This window comes from Artemia sp. Qi Xiang Cuo, chromosome 8 (genome assembly GCF_049724085.1).
Source record: "Artemia sp. Qi Xiang Cuo chromosome 8, ASM4972408v1, whole genome shotgun sequence".
NCBI classification, from domain to species: Eukaryota; Metazoa; Arthropoda; class Branchiopoda; order Anostraca; family Artemiidae; genus Artemia; species Artemia sp. Qi Xiang Cuo.
This window is the reverse complement of record NC_142801.1, coordinates 8,031,904-8,050,419: the sequence shown is the minus strand read 5'-3', so window position 1 is coordinate 8,050,419 and position 18,516 is coordinate 8,031,904. Positions and strand designations below refer to the sequence as shown.

At 35.6% G+C, this 18,516-nt stretch overlaps 1 protein-coding gene across 1 annotated transcript in view; it reads right to left on the bottom strand.

Annotated features, from left to right (window-relative positions):
* Nucleotides 1–18,516, bottom strand: part of LOC148949126 (uncharacterized) — a 93,632-nt gene that overhangs the window by 26,510 nt on the left and 48,606 nt on the right. Inside the window, exon 2 of the mRNA XM_089093180.1 lies at nt 14,892–14,970. Coding sequence (XP_088949306.1) covers nt 14,892–14,925 — 34 coding nt within the window. The 5' untranslated portion in view covers nt 14,926–14,970. The remainder of the gene's footprint in view (nt 1–14,891; nt 14,971–18,516) is intronic.

Genomic DNA, 18,516 nt, shown 5'->3' with positions numbered 1-18,516 from the left:
CAATCATTCTCACCTCCCCCTTCCCATGCTTCCAATTTTTTTTACCATTGTCTAATTATTTTTTATATTTCTGTATAATTTTTTGGTGTTTTCCCGTTTCGTCAAGATCCCCCCTCATTATCATTTATATGTTTTGACCAGAATGGTAGGCATGGCAGCCCTAAAGAATGACTCCCATACCTCATCAGGGAAAATGGTCAAGTTCCTCCTCCCCCCCCCGTCCCCCTTTGTCTGTGTGTGCGCCCGACTAGACACTTTCTCTGCGAGATTCTCTTACCTACTTCCTGTTCTGTTGTATTCAATTATTTTCCTTGAATTATTCAAATATTCCTTCAAATATTCCTTCAATTATTCAAATATTCCTTCAAATATTCCTTCAAATATTCCTTCAATTATTCAAATATTCCTTCAAATATTCCTTCAAATATTCCTTCAAATATTCCTTCAATTATTTATTATTTTTTGGTTTGCATGTAAAAATGGGGAAAAAATGGGGAAGAAAAAATTCGGTTACTCGTCTCGCTTTATTTATTTAATTAAAATCGTCAATGAACTGACTAAATGTATAAGCCGCACTTGAAGAAAGTGCAAAATTTACCTGGTAAAATTTGAGGCTATGAGTTATAATCTGAAGAATGATACTAATCAAAATTTTCAGCATGGATGAATCTGTTAAGTGTGCAAACTGGGCTCTGAAAACAATCAATATTATTTTGAATACATAAATTTTACGGATCATAGAAATATAATATAATTTTGAATGTGTTGCCAATTTCTGTTACACAATATAGCGATTTATTGTAAAGAAATATAATACATGGAACAAACATGCATTTCAACAAGTTACGTTGAAATGTCTATTAAATAAAAATATTTTTTGTTTAATAGATCAATTATGCCATTCTAAATTTCAGGATGTTGAGCCTTTCAGAAGCCCAATAGGCTATCTAAGCCAGATTAACTACTAATACAAACACTAGTATCGAATATGGCGGTTACTGGAAAAATCAAAATGGTCAAAGGCACCAATAGTAGTTTTTAGTGCGAATTTTACCATGAAAAAGAATTTTTCTTTAAATTGATAAAATAAAAATAAAAAAATAATATGGTGGGATTGCTTTTTTGCAACGGGAAAATGCAGAGTGAAAAATTTCATGGGATACAACGACTGAACTAGTTTTGTCGATAATGAAGATTTAGATGTCTAGAATTGGTTTGTAGTACACATTTTAGCATTATCTTTTTTTAATTCACTGGACCTTTTAGCTTTAACAATGGAATTTTTTCCGCCTCTTGAGAAAGCGTAGAATATAAAACTGTATTTAATCTACTATCTGAAGTGCACATATCTCTGCTAATTGAGCCTTTCATATTTAATTTGTCTATATAATTCGCTTTTTTTTTTATAGAAGATGGATGAAAGAACGTTTTAATATGGAATTGCTTATAACTAGTTAATTATATACACAGAGTAGGCTCATTAGAAATGGGCGAGAAAAAAAAAATCAAGGAACATTCTCCGGGAGAAACTTGAAAAGAAACTTGAACTTTACTGAAAAAAAAAATGTAAATGTTTTCTCATTTTTATCTTTGATAAATCTAAAATTGTTAAAACATAACTAAAATATCTTTCAGGAATGATTAATATATATATATATATATATATATATATATATATATATATATATATATATATATATATATATATATATATATATATATATATATATATATATATATATATATATATATATATATATATATATATATATATATATATATATATATATATATATATATATATATATATATATATATATATATATATATATATATATATAGTTTTTACATTATAAGAAATAGGGACATTCGGCTAGAAATTAGGATTGTTTTCAGTAAAGTATAAATTATGTTCTGGTCTTTAGAAGGCAAGGGTGGTGTCTGCCTACTCATCTTAGTTTTTGCTTCTTTTAAGCTTGACTCGGTTATTTATGGTTTCATTTACTTATTCACGGTAATTTGCGGTAATTTCACGGTTGGAAATTGGTTTTACTTTTATTTCTGCTCATTTTGGTTTAATGTAGCTGTAAAAATTTCTTTGAAAAATTTCATTTATAAACAATTGGCAATTTGTACTATTTACCACCCTTGCCCCAGGGACATGTCTTCCCCATAGACATATTTCTTGGACTTTTTGACTATTTCAAACAAAATGGCTATTTCAAATTTTGACTGAATGTCATGGGGGGTTACGGGGGAATTCATAGTAATAAAAAGGGTATGGGAGGGGCTGGTCGCTCTTCAGTCACTTTTTATTTTTAGAAAGGGCACTAAAGCTTCCAATTGAATGAAATCATACCGAGTTTTTAAGACCACCCCTTGAATACAAACTTTTGAGGCGGCTGGGGGAAAGAAAGAAGGAATAAATAATAAATTTAAGGCAGTTCTCTTTAAAAATTTTACGCTGGAGTGTTGCCTTTGGTAACATATAATATATTTCAGGATCCAGCATAAAAGTTTTTAAGAGGGCGTTAGTCCCACTCGTTTTTTCAATAATTTCTGTTCGTTTTACTTTTTTTTTACTCATCCATAATAATATCTGGTGTATTTTAAGTTGAAATATATAATTCCTATTAATTCATGCTTTATGCTTCATTTACTCTAAGATGTTAAACTTTTGTTTTTTTAGGTTTGATTTCCTATACTACCTATATTATACTATATTATATTCCTATACTATACTATACTATTTCCTATACTATACTATAATTATTATTATTATTATTATTTATTGGAAAACCCGTCACACAAAAAAAGGAAAAGACGGAGTAAAAAGCAAAAAAAAAGAAGAAATACACATAAACTTAGGAGTTATACATGTGGTTTTTAGTGACTAACGCTGGTGCTAAGATCTAAATCAGCTCTTAGAACAAATTACAAAAACAAGAAAGAAAAACACAATTATACACTGCACTGCAGGTACACGACATGTTTCTTTTTTTAGTCTCCTAAATACTGAAAAACGTATGCAATATGAACATCATTGCATCAAGCCGCATTTGGTAAAAATATTAACCCAAACAATCATCAGTGAATAAAAAAATATACAGTAGATAATCATATCAACTAGTTTAAATATGACAAGAAACGGTAAAAAAATTAAACGACACTTTCGCCCGCTGGTCTTGAACTCAGATCACTCTCAACAAATGATTCATTTACTCCGATATACATAGATATCAGAAACAAGGAAATTATTCAATCACGGATTTTTTACATCTCTACTTAAAAAAATATGCTTAAAAGAACCGATAATTAATAAACAATTAAGTTAATAGTAATATACGCAATATATTATCAGTGAAATATTGACACCAAAATTGAGAATAACCAGCCTCACTTAAATTGGGCTCGTGCGAAAAGAGACTAAATGATCAATCAGTTTAAAAATTGCAACAATTACACAAATCGCTAAAACAAACACTTAAAAAAACAAAAAAAAGCAAAAAAAGCACACACAACAAATACACCTTAACTACTGGCCAGTACTGACGACCAAGGATAGTTCAACTTCGTTAAACGGGAATTTTAAGCACGAACTTGCTTTTCCACAGCTATAATCGGGTCAGCAATGCGGGATTTTCTAATTAGATAAGAATTGCGGGTTTAAGAGGGAAAACGTAAGAGATACTTTGCGAACCGGAAGAAAACTGAACGAATTTTTGACTTGTCAGAATTTGTGAGCATTTTCCAAAACGGCGATATGTAGAGATAATGTGGTATAGCGACAGAGTTAAAAGTTTCGAAAGAAGACGGCGGTTGAAGCGTAATTTATTAGTTACAAAAGAAGTATGTGATAACTCAACTCTACGTTCAATGTGAGCAATTAATAGTTGACGCGTGTGCATTATTGACGAACCAATGGGAAGACCGAGGTAGGTTATATGATCTACAGTCTTAATCCTACTATTTCCGAGAGGAATATCCCTAGGTGACGCTTCATTCCAGTTGAAGAATCCAGCTTTAGACTTTTAAGCATTGAACTAGAGACGTAATTTTGCAAACTCAGATTGTAGCGTTACAAAAATCTCGCTAATGCGCTAGATAGTGCTACTGAAGTTCAGAATGTCGTCTGCATAACACACGATAGATAAATTAAGACCGGCAAAGATGAATCTTGTGGGAACAGCTGATTGTGCATCAAGAACTCCATTACTGAAGAGTGAAGGGGAAGAAACAGCACCTTGACGGGTACCCTTTTCGACATTGACAAAAATATTAAGGGTTGATGCGTAGACTTGAGAGCTGTCAACTTTAGCTAATGGGTGAAGCATTAGGTGAACTTTTAGACGATAATACATGTCTCGAAGGGCTCTGATATAAGAAGGGCGCACTCCACGTTTTGCTGCATGGAGTAGCATAGCGGCTTGAATGAGAGAGTCGAACGCTTTAGGAACATCATGCCCGGCCAACACAAAAGTTTCACCTGATGCATCAGCAAAGGTCAATGAGTTCGCGACAACCGACAAAGCGGGGGCACAACCGAAACGTGGCTGTAATCCAAATTGGTAAGGTGGAACATAGCATTTCGCGTTCAGATGTTCTATAACCAGAAGTTCAAAAAGCTTACAGAAGGTAGTAGCCACCGTAATAAAGCGGAAAGACGAGCACTGGGTAGCGACTTTACCATTCTTTGGAATTTGAGCGAGATCTCCGATCGAGAAAGAAAAAGGTACAACTCCTTGGGTAACAATCATCTGCATCAAAAGAGCAATACGGTTTACCTGCAGCTCGCTTCCATGCAGTATGTGAAGAGCGCTCATTTTATCGATGCCGGAAGATTTCTTACGTTTTAGGCGTTGGATTGCTCGCAGTACAGAATCAACCGAAACAACAAAATTGTCGGTTAGACAACTAGACAGAAATTTTTCAAGCTTATCTTTAGATTTGGACTGTAGCGTGGCATCTAGTGGAGAGAATTCAGCAGAGAAATTTGAATTCCATTCGGAATCAGGAATAACTTGAGCAGACAGGCGGGCGCTAGGAGGATCTCTTGATAGATTCTCCAGAAGGAAGGTTGGGACAGAGAAGCTTGCTGAGACGTCTCTTCAACTATCTGGTTCATGCGGATAGATAGTTCTCTTGCAAACTTTCTATTGGTAAAAAAAAACCAATGTCAGAGACCCAGTTAGAGCGAGGACAGTCACACTGGAGCCACAAATGGTACAAAAATATGATTTTCTCCAAGCTTCAACTAGGCTCAGATTACTGGACCAATGCTTCGTGACACCCCGATGCATACGTTTAAGAGGTATAGCGGATTTTTCTGTGCATTGCAGGGTATGGCAAATTTGTGCAAAATAGATATCTAGCAACACCTGTATTTCATTTGCATCAACTTGCGGATTTCTCATGACCAGCTGGAATAGAACAAGAATTTTATGTAGGACAGAATTAGTAACTGCTGCAAAAAGATCACCTTGGATGTTTTTCCAATCCCTGTAAAATTGGGCGTTAGGCTGATGAGGTTGTGCGGTGGGAGTAGACTAAGCAGAGGGCCAAGGAATAGATGCCAATATTGGAAGGTGGTCTGATAGTTGGAAATCAGTACCGACGTGAACATGTGACACTTAAGAGATTTATAGAAGAAACTGCATGGTTAAGGTTCGACACGTTACTTGAATGGTGTGTGTAAGTGTAATCAAGATCTTTCGGCAAGATCCTAAGCCAATCGTCAAAAATACCAGACAAAATAGAAGTACGCAATAACGAGGCGTCAGTTAAATTACATTTAAAATCTCCTTTAATAATACAGCACTTACCTAACAGGCGAATCTTTGAAAGGCAAGATCCTAGTTTCTCACACGCAGAAGTAAAAAAAATTCCGATTGGTCATTGCGGTAATCTGTCGGGAGATAGACGTTTACAATAACATATTCTTCTACACGGAGAGCAAGAAAAAAATCACATGAATGAAAAATACTCGACCGGCACGAGGTCCTAACAAGCATCGCAATACCACCCGAGGGGCGGCCACTGGAAGCGGATCGTTTGGCAGGCACCGAATAGCTGGTAAAATTATTGTTAATTTTCAGAAGGCCTAAATTATGACTCGTCAAAAAATGTTCTAGCAATCACAATACGTCACAATTCGAGAGCAAATCTTTTATCACAGGAATTTTTACTAAAAGTCCACCACTAATATTCCACGAAAGTACAGCTTGCGCAGTAGTACACACATCCGGATCATACCGTGGGCTTTACTAGTTGACTATTGTTATTAGGACACTTTACACTGTAACAAGTATGGCCGGAAACTTTACATTCTAGACAGAACATTTTTTCCGAACACGGAGCGGCACTGTTAGAGGTGTAATCGCATGATCCACTGCGAGAGTAGAGGGCCCGATGGGAGCACTGCGAGGCCAGATGTCCAGTCTTATGACACGAGAAACAACGCTTTGGGAGATATACAAATGCTTGCGCAGAAAGCTTTTCGTAGCCAACTTTCACAGACACTTTCAAAAACTGACCCAGGTTTTGTTTCGACTCAAAGTAGGCCTTGAACACTCGGGACTTTCCGCACTGTGAAAATTTCACGAAGTTTAGTACAAGAGATTTGACTTGATTCTCATCGTATTCGATCGGTACACCTTTCAGGATCCCTATAGACAGTGGGGATTTCACACTCACCGAGATACCTGAGGTACTGGTTTTAGCATTCTCGGCAATTTTGTTTGCTGCACGCTTTGACTTACCAACAAGTTTCCATTCCGAAGCCGATTTTTTAAGTTCAGTTATTTCACCTGAGGCCTCAAGGCAAAGTTTATCGACAAAGTCCTTACGAGCACTAGGTGAGGTCAGGTTTGCAGGACAGTTCTTTAGTACAACGGCAAACCTAGGAGCTGAGGCAGGGTTAATTGTTCCGTTGGTATCAATTCTAGCTGGCCAAACTGGGACTGAATGCGTCACATTCTCTAAAAAGCCGTCAATTTTTCGAGAGAGTTCATTCACTTTCGAGACTCAATTAGCCGAGACTACCTCCCTGATTGTTGAGGTTTCAGAAGGCGGGAATATAACAAAAGTGGGAACAGGCAGATTATCCTTTGCTGCCTGATTTAACTGTTTACATAGGTCAAATACATTATCTTCATCCTTTACATGTTTCACACATCGGCTCTTTATGATTCAGAACTCTTTATGATCCAGAATTTTTTTTTAACTAATAATGTGTTCTGCACAGAAGCTAACCTAGGTTAGCTAGGTAAACTTTCACGAGGTAAGTATACAAGCTGATTTCAATTTGGCACTGGTAACAGAATGTTGGGTGCCTGTCTTTTCCTGATCCTATAGTCTTGCCCAATTCTACATTTTAGTCTCTAAACAGATAATGCTACTTCAGTTTTGGGACCCTAATTCTTAAACGATGTGAAATGTCTCGAAACTGATGCACGATTCAGGATTCAGGATTTGATGGATTCAGGATTCAGGATTTGATACACGACAATTTTGGGGTGAAACTAAAAATCAAGGCCTTTGATCATCTTGGAAAACAGTTTAGTTAGGAAACAACAATTCTGAGAAAAGATCTAAAGCCCAAATTTTGTTCAGGAAAGTTGTCTTCAAGCTCAAAAGAATTACGACGTTCATAAAAAAATGCTAAAGACAATGCTCTTTTCCTATGTATGATATGCTGAAAAAATCATTAACATATGTTGTAGAACTTTGGTCAGTTAAATATAAAATAACCAATGAAAAGAATTGACATTTCTTTTATTGGTTCCCAATTACCATTTTATAGCAAAAGCTTATAAAGTAAGATTATGAAACAGTCTGTAATTAGTCGTCTAAAAGTGATCTACCAACCAGAAGCCAGGTCACATTCCTTTGGATGAATGAACTAGAGTGATAGGCCTACTTAGCAAATGTAATAGGACCTTCTGTAAAACGGTGTGACACTGGTTTCAAACTAGCTCTGTACGGGGTATCACCAGGGTTGCCATCCCTAGTGATTCATCACTGTTTCTAGTAATTTGTTATTTTGTTTCAAGAGAGAAATCACTAAATCAGCAAATAAAGCACTAATTTATTAAAGAAAATTATTAAATCAACCAAAAAATCACTAAAACCTACTGAATTTTTCTCATCAGGTGGCAACCCTGGGTTTCACACTGGTTTACTCACTGCCTTTAAGATTGTACTTTTTTGTGTGTTGTAATGATTTTGTTTAGCTGTTATTTAGCATATTCTATATGAAATTAGGCCAGATATTTTGGGATTGGTTAGCCAAAAACAATCCATTAATCAGAAACAAAGTTACATACTTACGGGTTTTTCGTAACCAGTGTTATAAGTCTACTTCGGCAATGTGAACCAGTCTTGATTTCAAGTAATCAATCGAAGGCCGTTTTACATTGAAGTTGCTTATGTTATGCAATTATAATGTGAAAATAATAGGATGGACCTTCCCCCTCCCCCTGTAAAGGTTGTAGAACCTCTTCACAGACATAATGGAAATCTATTCCCCGACTGAAATGCGAATAAAACTTTTTCTTTTTTTTCCTTTTTTTTACATGGTATAGTAGAACTGAGTTTCCAATTTTAGTTGAAGTGATTTTACGAATAGCTCCTTTATGGTCTGTCCGAAAAAAATTGTTGAAGCAACTTAAATGGAATCCTTTTTAAATTCCTCCGAGCCACGTTTGCCAAAGATTCGAAAATTAATCAGTGAAATTCCCGCCATTCTTAAGGGACTACGTATAATCTCTATTCAGTGGCAGGACTTCTGAAAATCAAACTGGAGTTCAGAGGTAAAATGCTAAGAGTAGCTGTGGCTATGGACGGTCAAACCCTTGAAATTATTGTACTTCAACTATCCTGAACCAAAAAGTGTGGAAGACTCGAAGGGTGGTCGACTCTCAGAAATCATGTAAACTAGGTGGCGTGTGTCAAGTGTGGCGGAACTTTGCCAAGTACTGTGGCGCATAATTCCATCATTCTTGGCACATTTCCGCCGTGCTTTCCACGCTTGACACAGTTCTGATATTTGCACAACGTGGCAGGAAGTTGGTCACCCTTCGGGGAAACTTATAAGAGTGGAAATCGGCACTAGTGTTTAAAAGGACTACTGCATACGTGTCCAAGTACTTTTCCGCAGTGGACCTGTCGGCTTAAAGCTTACTTACGCTCCCGAAATTTCCCAAAGCCAACTTTTGTCTGCTTTGTTTTGGGTAGATTTGGACTTGAAACAGTTTACGAAAACAAAGATGTTGATAGTTCTTGAAACTAGGACATCGAGTAACTAGCACGTATTGGCTAGGGGTCGAGCCCCCTCATATACATAATAATTTCTGTTCCTTTTAACTTTTAAAGTTGCTCCTTACTTTCAGTTGAAAGAACTTGTTTTTTTATTCAATATTTGAAAAAGGTTCATTTACGACCGAGCAAAAGGCTTCGAAGCTGCGAATATTCGACAGAACAATGAGTATGGTTAAGTGCAATACTAAGTACTGATATAATAAGAACGAAAGCAGGGTCTATTTAGTGGTCGTAGCAGCTGAAGCAGTGTTATTGTAGCAGCAGCAGTAGAAGCAGGGTCAGTGTAGCATTCCTGGAAGCAGTAGCAGTAGTGTTAGCGTAGTGGTCATAGGAGCAATATCGAAATTTAATAAAATAATAATAACATTAATTACAACTAATAACAACTAATACTAATAAAGTTAATAAAAAATAAAAAAAATAATACATATTTTTTAATATAGAAAAAAAATCCTTTCTTCCTTCAGTCCTTTTTTTGTCTTACTTTTCCTTTGGCAGATCAATTTTTCATTCGGAAGATAATAGAGGGTAACTGCCTGCAGAGGGAACTGACTGGAAACTAAGGAGGAATTACTTGGTGAAAATTTTAGGGGTATTTTTTCTGGGAAGAATTTTCCGTAGGTGGAGTTTTCCGGAGGAGATTTTTTTGGAGGGGGAGAATACACCTACGACCGTACGTAATAGATAGGGTCGGGATGGTAGGTGACTAATACCCACTATGTGGACGGGGTGAGAGCCCCGTTGCATACTTGTTCACAGAGTATGACGGAGTATCTGGCCTTAGAGAGCTTTTTGATAATTTATCATTTAAACTTAAGGCTAGTAGTCTCTCAGGAACACTTTACTCCTGATTGAGCGAAGGAAATTCTTCAAAGCAAAAAAAAAAAAAAAAATTATAGCTTTAAATGAAATGGAAACACAAAACCGTGTAAAATTTCTCATGAAGATAGTGAACTTTGGATGAAAACAAAAAACTTTTTTTTATAAGAAAAAAAAACAATAGAGAGAAATAAAAAGACTTGATTAAACAAATTAGCACACACTAGAAAATAAGTCAAAAAGATGAGAAAAACACTCTAACTCTGCATAAAAAGCAGAAAGAGCCGAAATATGATGAACTACCGTATAGTTGTTGTTTATCACTGTTCATAAGAAAAACTATTGTTGTTTGTTTTTAAAATATTTAGACTTCTGTTATTTATTTGTAAGAAAGGTGTTTTTTAAGTCCTTCCCCTTGTTAAAAGTTTTATCTGCCATTATATCTTCACGCCACTTTTATTATAAATGGAAAATGATTTAAGGTACTTTGAGAAAATATTTGGATTTATTGCTTTTTCGTTATTCTTGCTATTTTTGTACCAAACATTCTATTCTGTCAACATTAAATATCCGGGTTCATTGCCCAAAAACTATACCCTCTCTTAGACTAGGCAGGTCTTTCATTAAGGTATTTTTTTTCTTCTGATTGAAGTTCAAAAATAAGATAAAGCAAACTGGATAGATCTTTTTATTTTTTATTTTTTTATTTTTGATATTGAATACTTATCTGATGTTACAGAAAATTTTATGTTATTTTGCACCATAACTCCCCTCCCCCCAAATTTATTGTATAGATCAGTTATCCTCGCTCAGACACAGCTCTTCTTTTTCTAAAAATCAAAGAAACAGTTCCAGAATTAGGGACGTAATTTTCCATGGGGTATGGGGGAAAATACCTCTTCCAGACTCCAATCTGCCCTTCCCCCCCCCAGACCCTAGTTTTCCCCCCAGCTGAAATTTAGTCTCTTCAAAAATCTTGTCAAAACTGAGATAAGCCTGCGTAATTCAAGCATCCAGAGAAACAGGTCAGTTTTTTTAGTATTAAATAAAAAAAAACAAGTTTTTTAAACTGAAAGTAAGGAGCGACATTAAAACTTAAAATGAACAGAAATTATTCCGTATATGAAAGGGGCTGTCCTCTCCTCAACACCTCGCTCTTTACGCTAAAGTTTTTTTTTGTTTTAAAAAATAAAGTTGTGTGACAGAGTTAAACTTTAGCATAAAGAGCGAGGTGTTAAGGAGGGGACAGCCCCTTTCATATACGGAATAATTTCTGTTCGTTTTAAGTTTTAATGTCGCTCCTTACTTTCAGTTTAAAAAACTTGTTTTTTTTATTTAATTTCTGATCGTTATTTAGTTAATGCAGCTTTGATTTTGGCTAACCGTCATTGAATAAGTAAACACAATTTGCATAAAAATTTTACTTTTCTTTTGCTAAATGGATGTCTTTACAAATTAACTTACGTAATTAACTTCTATATTCATATATTTTTCTTCTAGCAAAAAATACAAAGTTGCAGATTTTTGCCGATATGAGCTTGAAACCTATGTACGAGTAAAAGAGTTTTCTAATATGCTGAACCTGATGGTCTGATTTCCATTAAAATTCATTCGCTTGTAGGGCATTTTGCCCCCCTCTTTAAAAAATCAGATAAATTTTCTCAGGCTCATAGCCTTTGATGAGTAATACTAAACTGAATAAAATTTATATATTTAGAATCAGCATTTTAAACACATTCTTTTGATACATTTATTGACATCAAAATTCCGTTTTTAAAAGTTTCGATTACTATTGAGCCGTATCGCTTGTTTTTTTATTGTTTTTTTTTATTACGTATATGTTATTACGTATATTAGGGGGTTCTCCCCTTAGTCAATACCACGCTCTTTACGTTAAAAGTTAAAAAAAAAAATTTGGATTCACAAACCCATGAATCAAAATGGCCTTTTAATTAGAATAGATAGCTATTTTTAAAGCACTAAAAAAACTTTAGCATAAAGAGCGAGGTATTGACTTGGGGCACAACCCCCTCACATACGTTATAATTTCTGTTTGTTTTAAGTTCTAATGTTGCTTCTTACTTTCAGTTGAAAAAACTTGTTTTTTTATTTCATTTCTGATCGTTTTTTAAATAATGCTTGGAAATCCGGCGCCCCCTTCATAGAAATGTCCCTTACCCCAAAGAAACATCCTCCACGGAAGGATTCTCCAGAGTAACCCCCTCCTCTAGCCCCCCCTCCAGAAAAAAAATACTTCCTGAAAATGTCTGTATACTTCCCAATAACCAATAAATAATGCTGGCAAGTCCGGCGCCCCCGTCATGGCAATATCCCTTCCCCATGAAAACTTCCTTCAATCCAACATAATCCTCCAACATAACCCCCGACCCACAGATCCTCCCACTACCAGAAAAAAACCCTCTTGAAAACTTCTGTATACTTCCCAATAACCAATACTATATATTAACATTGGGTAAAGTTCATAACTTTTAGCCCTCCCCCTGGGAACTATGGGGGATTCAGTCATCGTCAAAGACATATTTATTATATTTTTGACCATGCTGAACAAAATGGCTATCTCAAAATTTTGATCGGGTGACTTTGGGAAAAAAAATGAGCGTAGGAGGGGGCCTAGTTGCCCTCAATTTTTTGGGTCACTTAAAAAGGGCACTAGAACTTTTAATTTCCTTTCGAATGAGCCCTACCACGATATTCTAGGACCACTGGTTCGATACGATCACCCCTGGAAAAAAAAACAAAACAAAAAAACAAAAAAACAAATAGTTAAACACGCATCCATGATCATTCTTCTGGCAAAAAATACAAAATTCCACATTTTTGCAGATAGGAGCTTGAAACCTCTACAGTGGGGTTCTCTGATACGCTGAATCTGATGGTGTGATTTTCATCAAGGTTCTATAGCTTTTAGGGGGTCTTTCCCCCTTTTTTGAAAATCAGCCAAATTTTCTCAGGCGCGTAGCTTTTGATGGGTAGGACTAAACTTGATGAAAGTTATATATTTGGAATAAACTATGAACTTTGATTCTTTTGATGTATTTATTGGTATCAAAAACCCGTTTTCTGGAGTTTAGGTTGCCATTGAACCGGGTCGCTCCTTGCTTAAAGTTCATTACCACGAACTGTTTGATTAAATAAAGAAAAACTAGTTTTTTTATTTAATTTCTGAACGTTTTTGAATTAATGCAGTTTTTTTTTTGGCTCACCGTACATGAATAATTAAAACGAAATTTTGCATATTAATTTTACTTTTTTGGCTAAATTGCTTTCTCGAAATTTTGTTCTAAGGTAACTTACGAACTAACTTACGTAACGAACTTCTATATTCGTATGTTTTATTACGTATATTAGGGAGTTTGCCCCCTAGTCGATACCTTGCTCTTTACGCTAAAGTTCGAATTTTTTTCGAATCAGAAACCCCTGAACCACAAAGGCCGGTTAATTAGAATAGATAGCTTTTTTGAAACTACTGAAAAAAAATTTAGCGAAAAGGGCTAGGCATTGACTAGGGGGCAAACCCCCTCAGTTACGTAATGATTTCTTTTTGTTTTAAGTTTTAATACTGCCCCTTAGTTTCAGTTGAAAAAACTTGTTTTTATATTGAATTTCTGATCATTTCTTAAATAATGCTGGGAAATCTGGCGCCCCCTTAATAGAAATGTCCCTTCCCCCAAGGAAACATCCTCTATGGATGGATCCTCCCCCGTAATCCCCTCCTATGACACCCCCCCCCATTACAAAAAATCCCTCCTGAGACGCCTTTATGCTTCCCATTATCCAATGCTATATGTAAACAATGGGCAAAGTTCATAACTTCCAGCCCTTCCCCCGGGAACTGTGGGGGTTAAGTCATCCTCAAAGACATATTTATTAGATTATCGACTATGCTGAACAAAATGACTATCTCAAAAATTTTTATTGGGTGACTTTGGGAAAAAATTGAGCGTGGGAGGGGGCCAAGTTGCCCTCCAATTTTTTTTGGTCACTTAAAAAGGGCACTAGAACTTTTAATTTCCGTTCAAATGAGCCCTCTTACGATATTCTAGGACTACTGGATCGATACGATCACCCCTGGAAAAAAAAACAACAAACAAACAAATAAACACGCATCCGTGATCTTTCTTCTGACAAAAAATACAAAATTCCACATTTTTTCCGATAGGAGCTTGAAACTTCCTTAGTAGGGTTTTCTGATACGCTGAATCTGATAGTGTGATTTTCATTAAAGTTGTATGACTTTTTGGGGGTGTTTCATCCTTTTTTTCGAAAATAAGGCAAATTTTCTCAGGCGCATAACTTTTCATGGGTAAAACTAAACTTAATGAAACTTATATATTTGAAATCAGCATAAAAATTTGATTCTATTGAGGTTTCTATGGGTATCAAAATTCCGGTTTTTAGAGTTTCGGCTACTATTGAGCCGGCTCGCTCCTTACTTACAGTTCGTTACCACGAACTATTTGATATCTTTGCCTCTATGGTAACATATGGCTGATTTTTCATTTTCCCTTTCATTTTCACTTGGCTTAGAAAAATTGGCTCTAAATGGCCGCCCCCCCCCCTCAATCCGGGATTTTGAGGAATCCTGCGACTGTCCAGAATGATGTTACAAACCAAAGCGAAGAAATACATTTTTGGCATCTTTTTTAACATCTTTTACTCTTTTTTAGTCCTAGTCCTTATGGACACAACTAATTCAAATTTCCAAGTCAGCTTTATTACGTTTTTATTCTTACCAAGAACAAAGATTATTCTCATCGTGTCAGCCATCCTCACCAATGTTTTCACTTGAAACCAATTTCATCTTAAGACAACCTGAAATTAAGAAAGCTTGAGTGGTTTAATTACGGAAAAAAGTAAAAGGATTTTAGGACATATGTGTTAAATTACTTCACAGGACGCAGCAGCAACGATAAAGGTAATAGAGCGTGTCCAAAAGAAGATTGTGTTTGTTGTCAGGAATCCTGGGTAGGCGATAAATTTCAATGTTGACCCATTATTTATATGGTCAATCTCGTTACCACTTTTTACTAACAAATATAACAAAAATATTTAAAATATGAAGGAATTTCTATGTAAAAAATAGAAATTTCAAAAGATGTGAAAAAGATAACGTTCTAAGCATGCGTGCCAGCATAAATTTTTGGAAAGGAAGGAATTTAAGCCTACGAGGTAAAAACAGAACAAAGATTTGAAAAAAAGTGTCTTGGCTGGAAAGTTGAATTTTTTCAAGAATACAAATTTTTTCGAAGTGTTGTAGGAGCCCCCTCCCTATTGTAGGAGCCCTTGTTATTAAGGTCAAGATAAAGTTTCTCGTAGCTAGAAGTTACTAAGTTAATGGTCCCTTAAACAAGAATGCACTTAAAAAATTTCTATAGTAAAAGGAGACAAGTCTGAAATAATTTTTTCAAAGAGGAGGGCTTATATTTCCCCAAAAATTCTTTGTTTGAAAAGTATTACTTTTATCAGATTTTATGAAATGTAGCAATTTTGCACATTTCTAACCGTTGAGGGAGGGGAGGGGATATCGCTCTCCATTTTTTGTGACCAATGGTATTAAGCTCAGAATAAAGATTTGTGTGTTCGGCGCTACTAAATTATATATAAAAAGATCGGGTAACATGCTGCAAGAGCTTTTTTGAAAAGGATGAGTCAAGAAGCAGTTTTTGAACCGAACATATGGATTCGATTATTTTTATTATACAAGACATTTTTCACAATATATTCTTTTAACTTTACAAATAGGGTGAATTTAATCCACAAAATGGTTTAGAATATTAGGCGAGAAAAATGATTTAGGCGAGTAAAAAAGCAAAAGCCACAGGAAACCACGAAATTATCGTTAAAAAATAAAAATATTTTGTAACGTCTTTGTTTTGCAATTTATGTGGGAGAGACCCAATTTATACTGGGACCCTTATGACTTTGTTTCCCTGGGAGATGTGTTTGCGGGTTGTATGAAGTAGCATGAAAATCCAGGACTTGCAGACTACCCAATGCTTTACTTCCGAATTTGGTATAAAATTTTTGGGGCATTCTTATGGAGTTGTCGACCCTGCTTTTTTCACGAGATATGTTCAATGTTTCAAGCCTTTCCTGAAAAACATTCAAGACTCCCTCAAAGAATAGGGAGGTAACTGGTAAGTGTAAAATTAGATGCTAGTTTAAAAAAATCACCAATGCTATCTTGCGTTTGGAATTTCTAAGAATTTTGAAATTCGACGAAGGGGGATGCATTTTGTGTGGGAAGAAATTTCCACGGAAGAGTTTCCAGCGAGGAAAGGGAATATTACATGGACGTTGAGCTAGATTTACCGGTATTAATTGAAAACCGATCATAAATTAAATAAAAAAAAACAGAATTAAAACTCAAAATAAACAGAAGTTATTCCGTATATGAAGAGCCTGCCCCTGTGCTCAATATTTTGTCCTCATGAGGCTGGATGTTAGAATGACTTGTTAGTAGTAATAATAATAAGGCACATGCGGTACTAGTAGTTTGACTAGTTCATACTGTTCTCTTGACGTGTCTCAATTATTATTTTTATTTTTGGCTTTTAAGTATAAGGATTATTTCTCTTTTAGTAATGTTACAAAGTTTATTTCAATCGATTATGGTACCTACGCAGACCACGGTAACGTTTTAAAGTATTTACAGCAGCAAAGGGTAATAAAACCAATTTAAAGAAAAAAATAGGTGGAAATGGCAAATTTCTTTGTATTCTCAAATGAATAGACAAAGAAAGATACCTTGTTCAATCATTGGGAAAGGGGGTTATTGCCTCCTTCTACAATTCTCTCCCTCTTCTAATAGTGAACCATTTCATAAAGTAAAACACCAGAGACAGGATATTTAGTCTTAACAAACTCTATACTTGACCGTAGTTTTTTCTGAAAACCACCTTTTAGAAAAGTAACCCGGATTTTAAAGACAAAAATTGCTCCAAGAAGCGAGAGAACTAAAAATCCTAAGCAAATTGCGTGGTCATGTTTTGATCCAAATCATCATGTCATGCCATTACCTTTCCAGGATGACCTCCCGAGTACCTTAGGCAAATATCTGTCATAGAAGACCTGTATAGGGCAGTATTCTTTTGAGACGTAACTCGAGTTCCGTTTTGTGTCGTCTGCGTTCCTTAATGTCTGGAAAAACCTAGCATCACACATCCAGAGGTAAGTGGCAATCAATGGCTTTCTTTTACAATTAAATAAAAAAAACAAGTTTTTTTTTAACTTCAACGCATCACTCTCCACGCAAAAATTTGACTCTTTGTCACAACTTTTTTTTTAAACAATAAAAACTTTAGCGTAAAGAGCGAGGCGTTGAGGAGGGGACATCCCTTTCATATACTTAATAATTTCTGTTCTTTTTATGTTTTAGTGTCGTTCCTTACTTTCAGTTAAAAAAGAGAACTTTTTTTAAATTTCTGAACGTTTTTCAAGTAATGTAAGTTTGAATTTGGCTCACTATACATGAAAAATTAAAACACAGTTTGCATATTAATTTTGACAGATTTACTCCGCATATGAAGGGTTGCCCCTCCCCTCTAACACCTTGCTCTTTGGCCTACAGCTGTTAGAACTTTTTAAAAGGCTTCCTATTCTAATTAAACAGCTTCCATGTTTCAGTAGACGCTCTTAAAAATTGGGACAAACAGTCAAACTTTAGAGTAAAGAGCAAGGTATTGAGGAAGGGACAACCCTTCATTTATGGAATAACTTCTGTTCGTTTTTCAAATAATTCTGGTAAATCTGGTTCCCCCTCTATGAAATACACCCCTACTCCTCACGAAAAACTGCTCCTTGGAAATTTCTTCCAGCATAAAGTGCACCCCCCCCCCGTAAAATTCCCTCCAGACACTTCCATCCTCGCTGAGAATCCCCCCTTCGTGTAAAATTGCTTGTGGACGATTCAGCCTGAAAAATTCTCCTTAGCATTCTTTCATTTGAATAAGTTTAATCTCAAATCAGTTTCTCGATCACTCCAGAAATGCCTCCTCCCGTGAAAGTTATTTCCCGAAAATAAACCATGCGGAAGCAAGCCCCTGAATAGTTCCCCGGAACATCTCCACATGCCAAATTTGGCAAAGAGAATGTAAGACAATTAAAAAGAACTTCGTATAGCAATTCTGTCGGATCCCCCCAGTCTAACATTCCCCCTGGACTATTGACCCCTCAGAAATTTCCCACCTCAAGGAAGATTCTCCCTATATAAATCCACCCCAAGCTCAACCCTCCTCCCCCCTAAAAAAAATTCTGTATACTTCCCAATAACTAATAATATGCGTAAACAATGGGAGAATTTCATAATTTACAGGCCTCTCCCCACGGACTGTGGGGGGGGGTTATTTTTCACCTAAA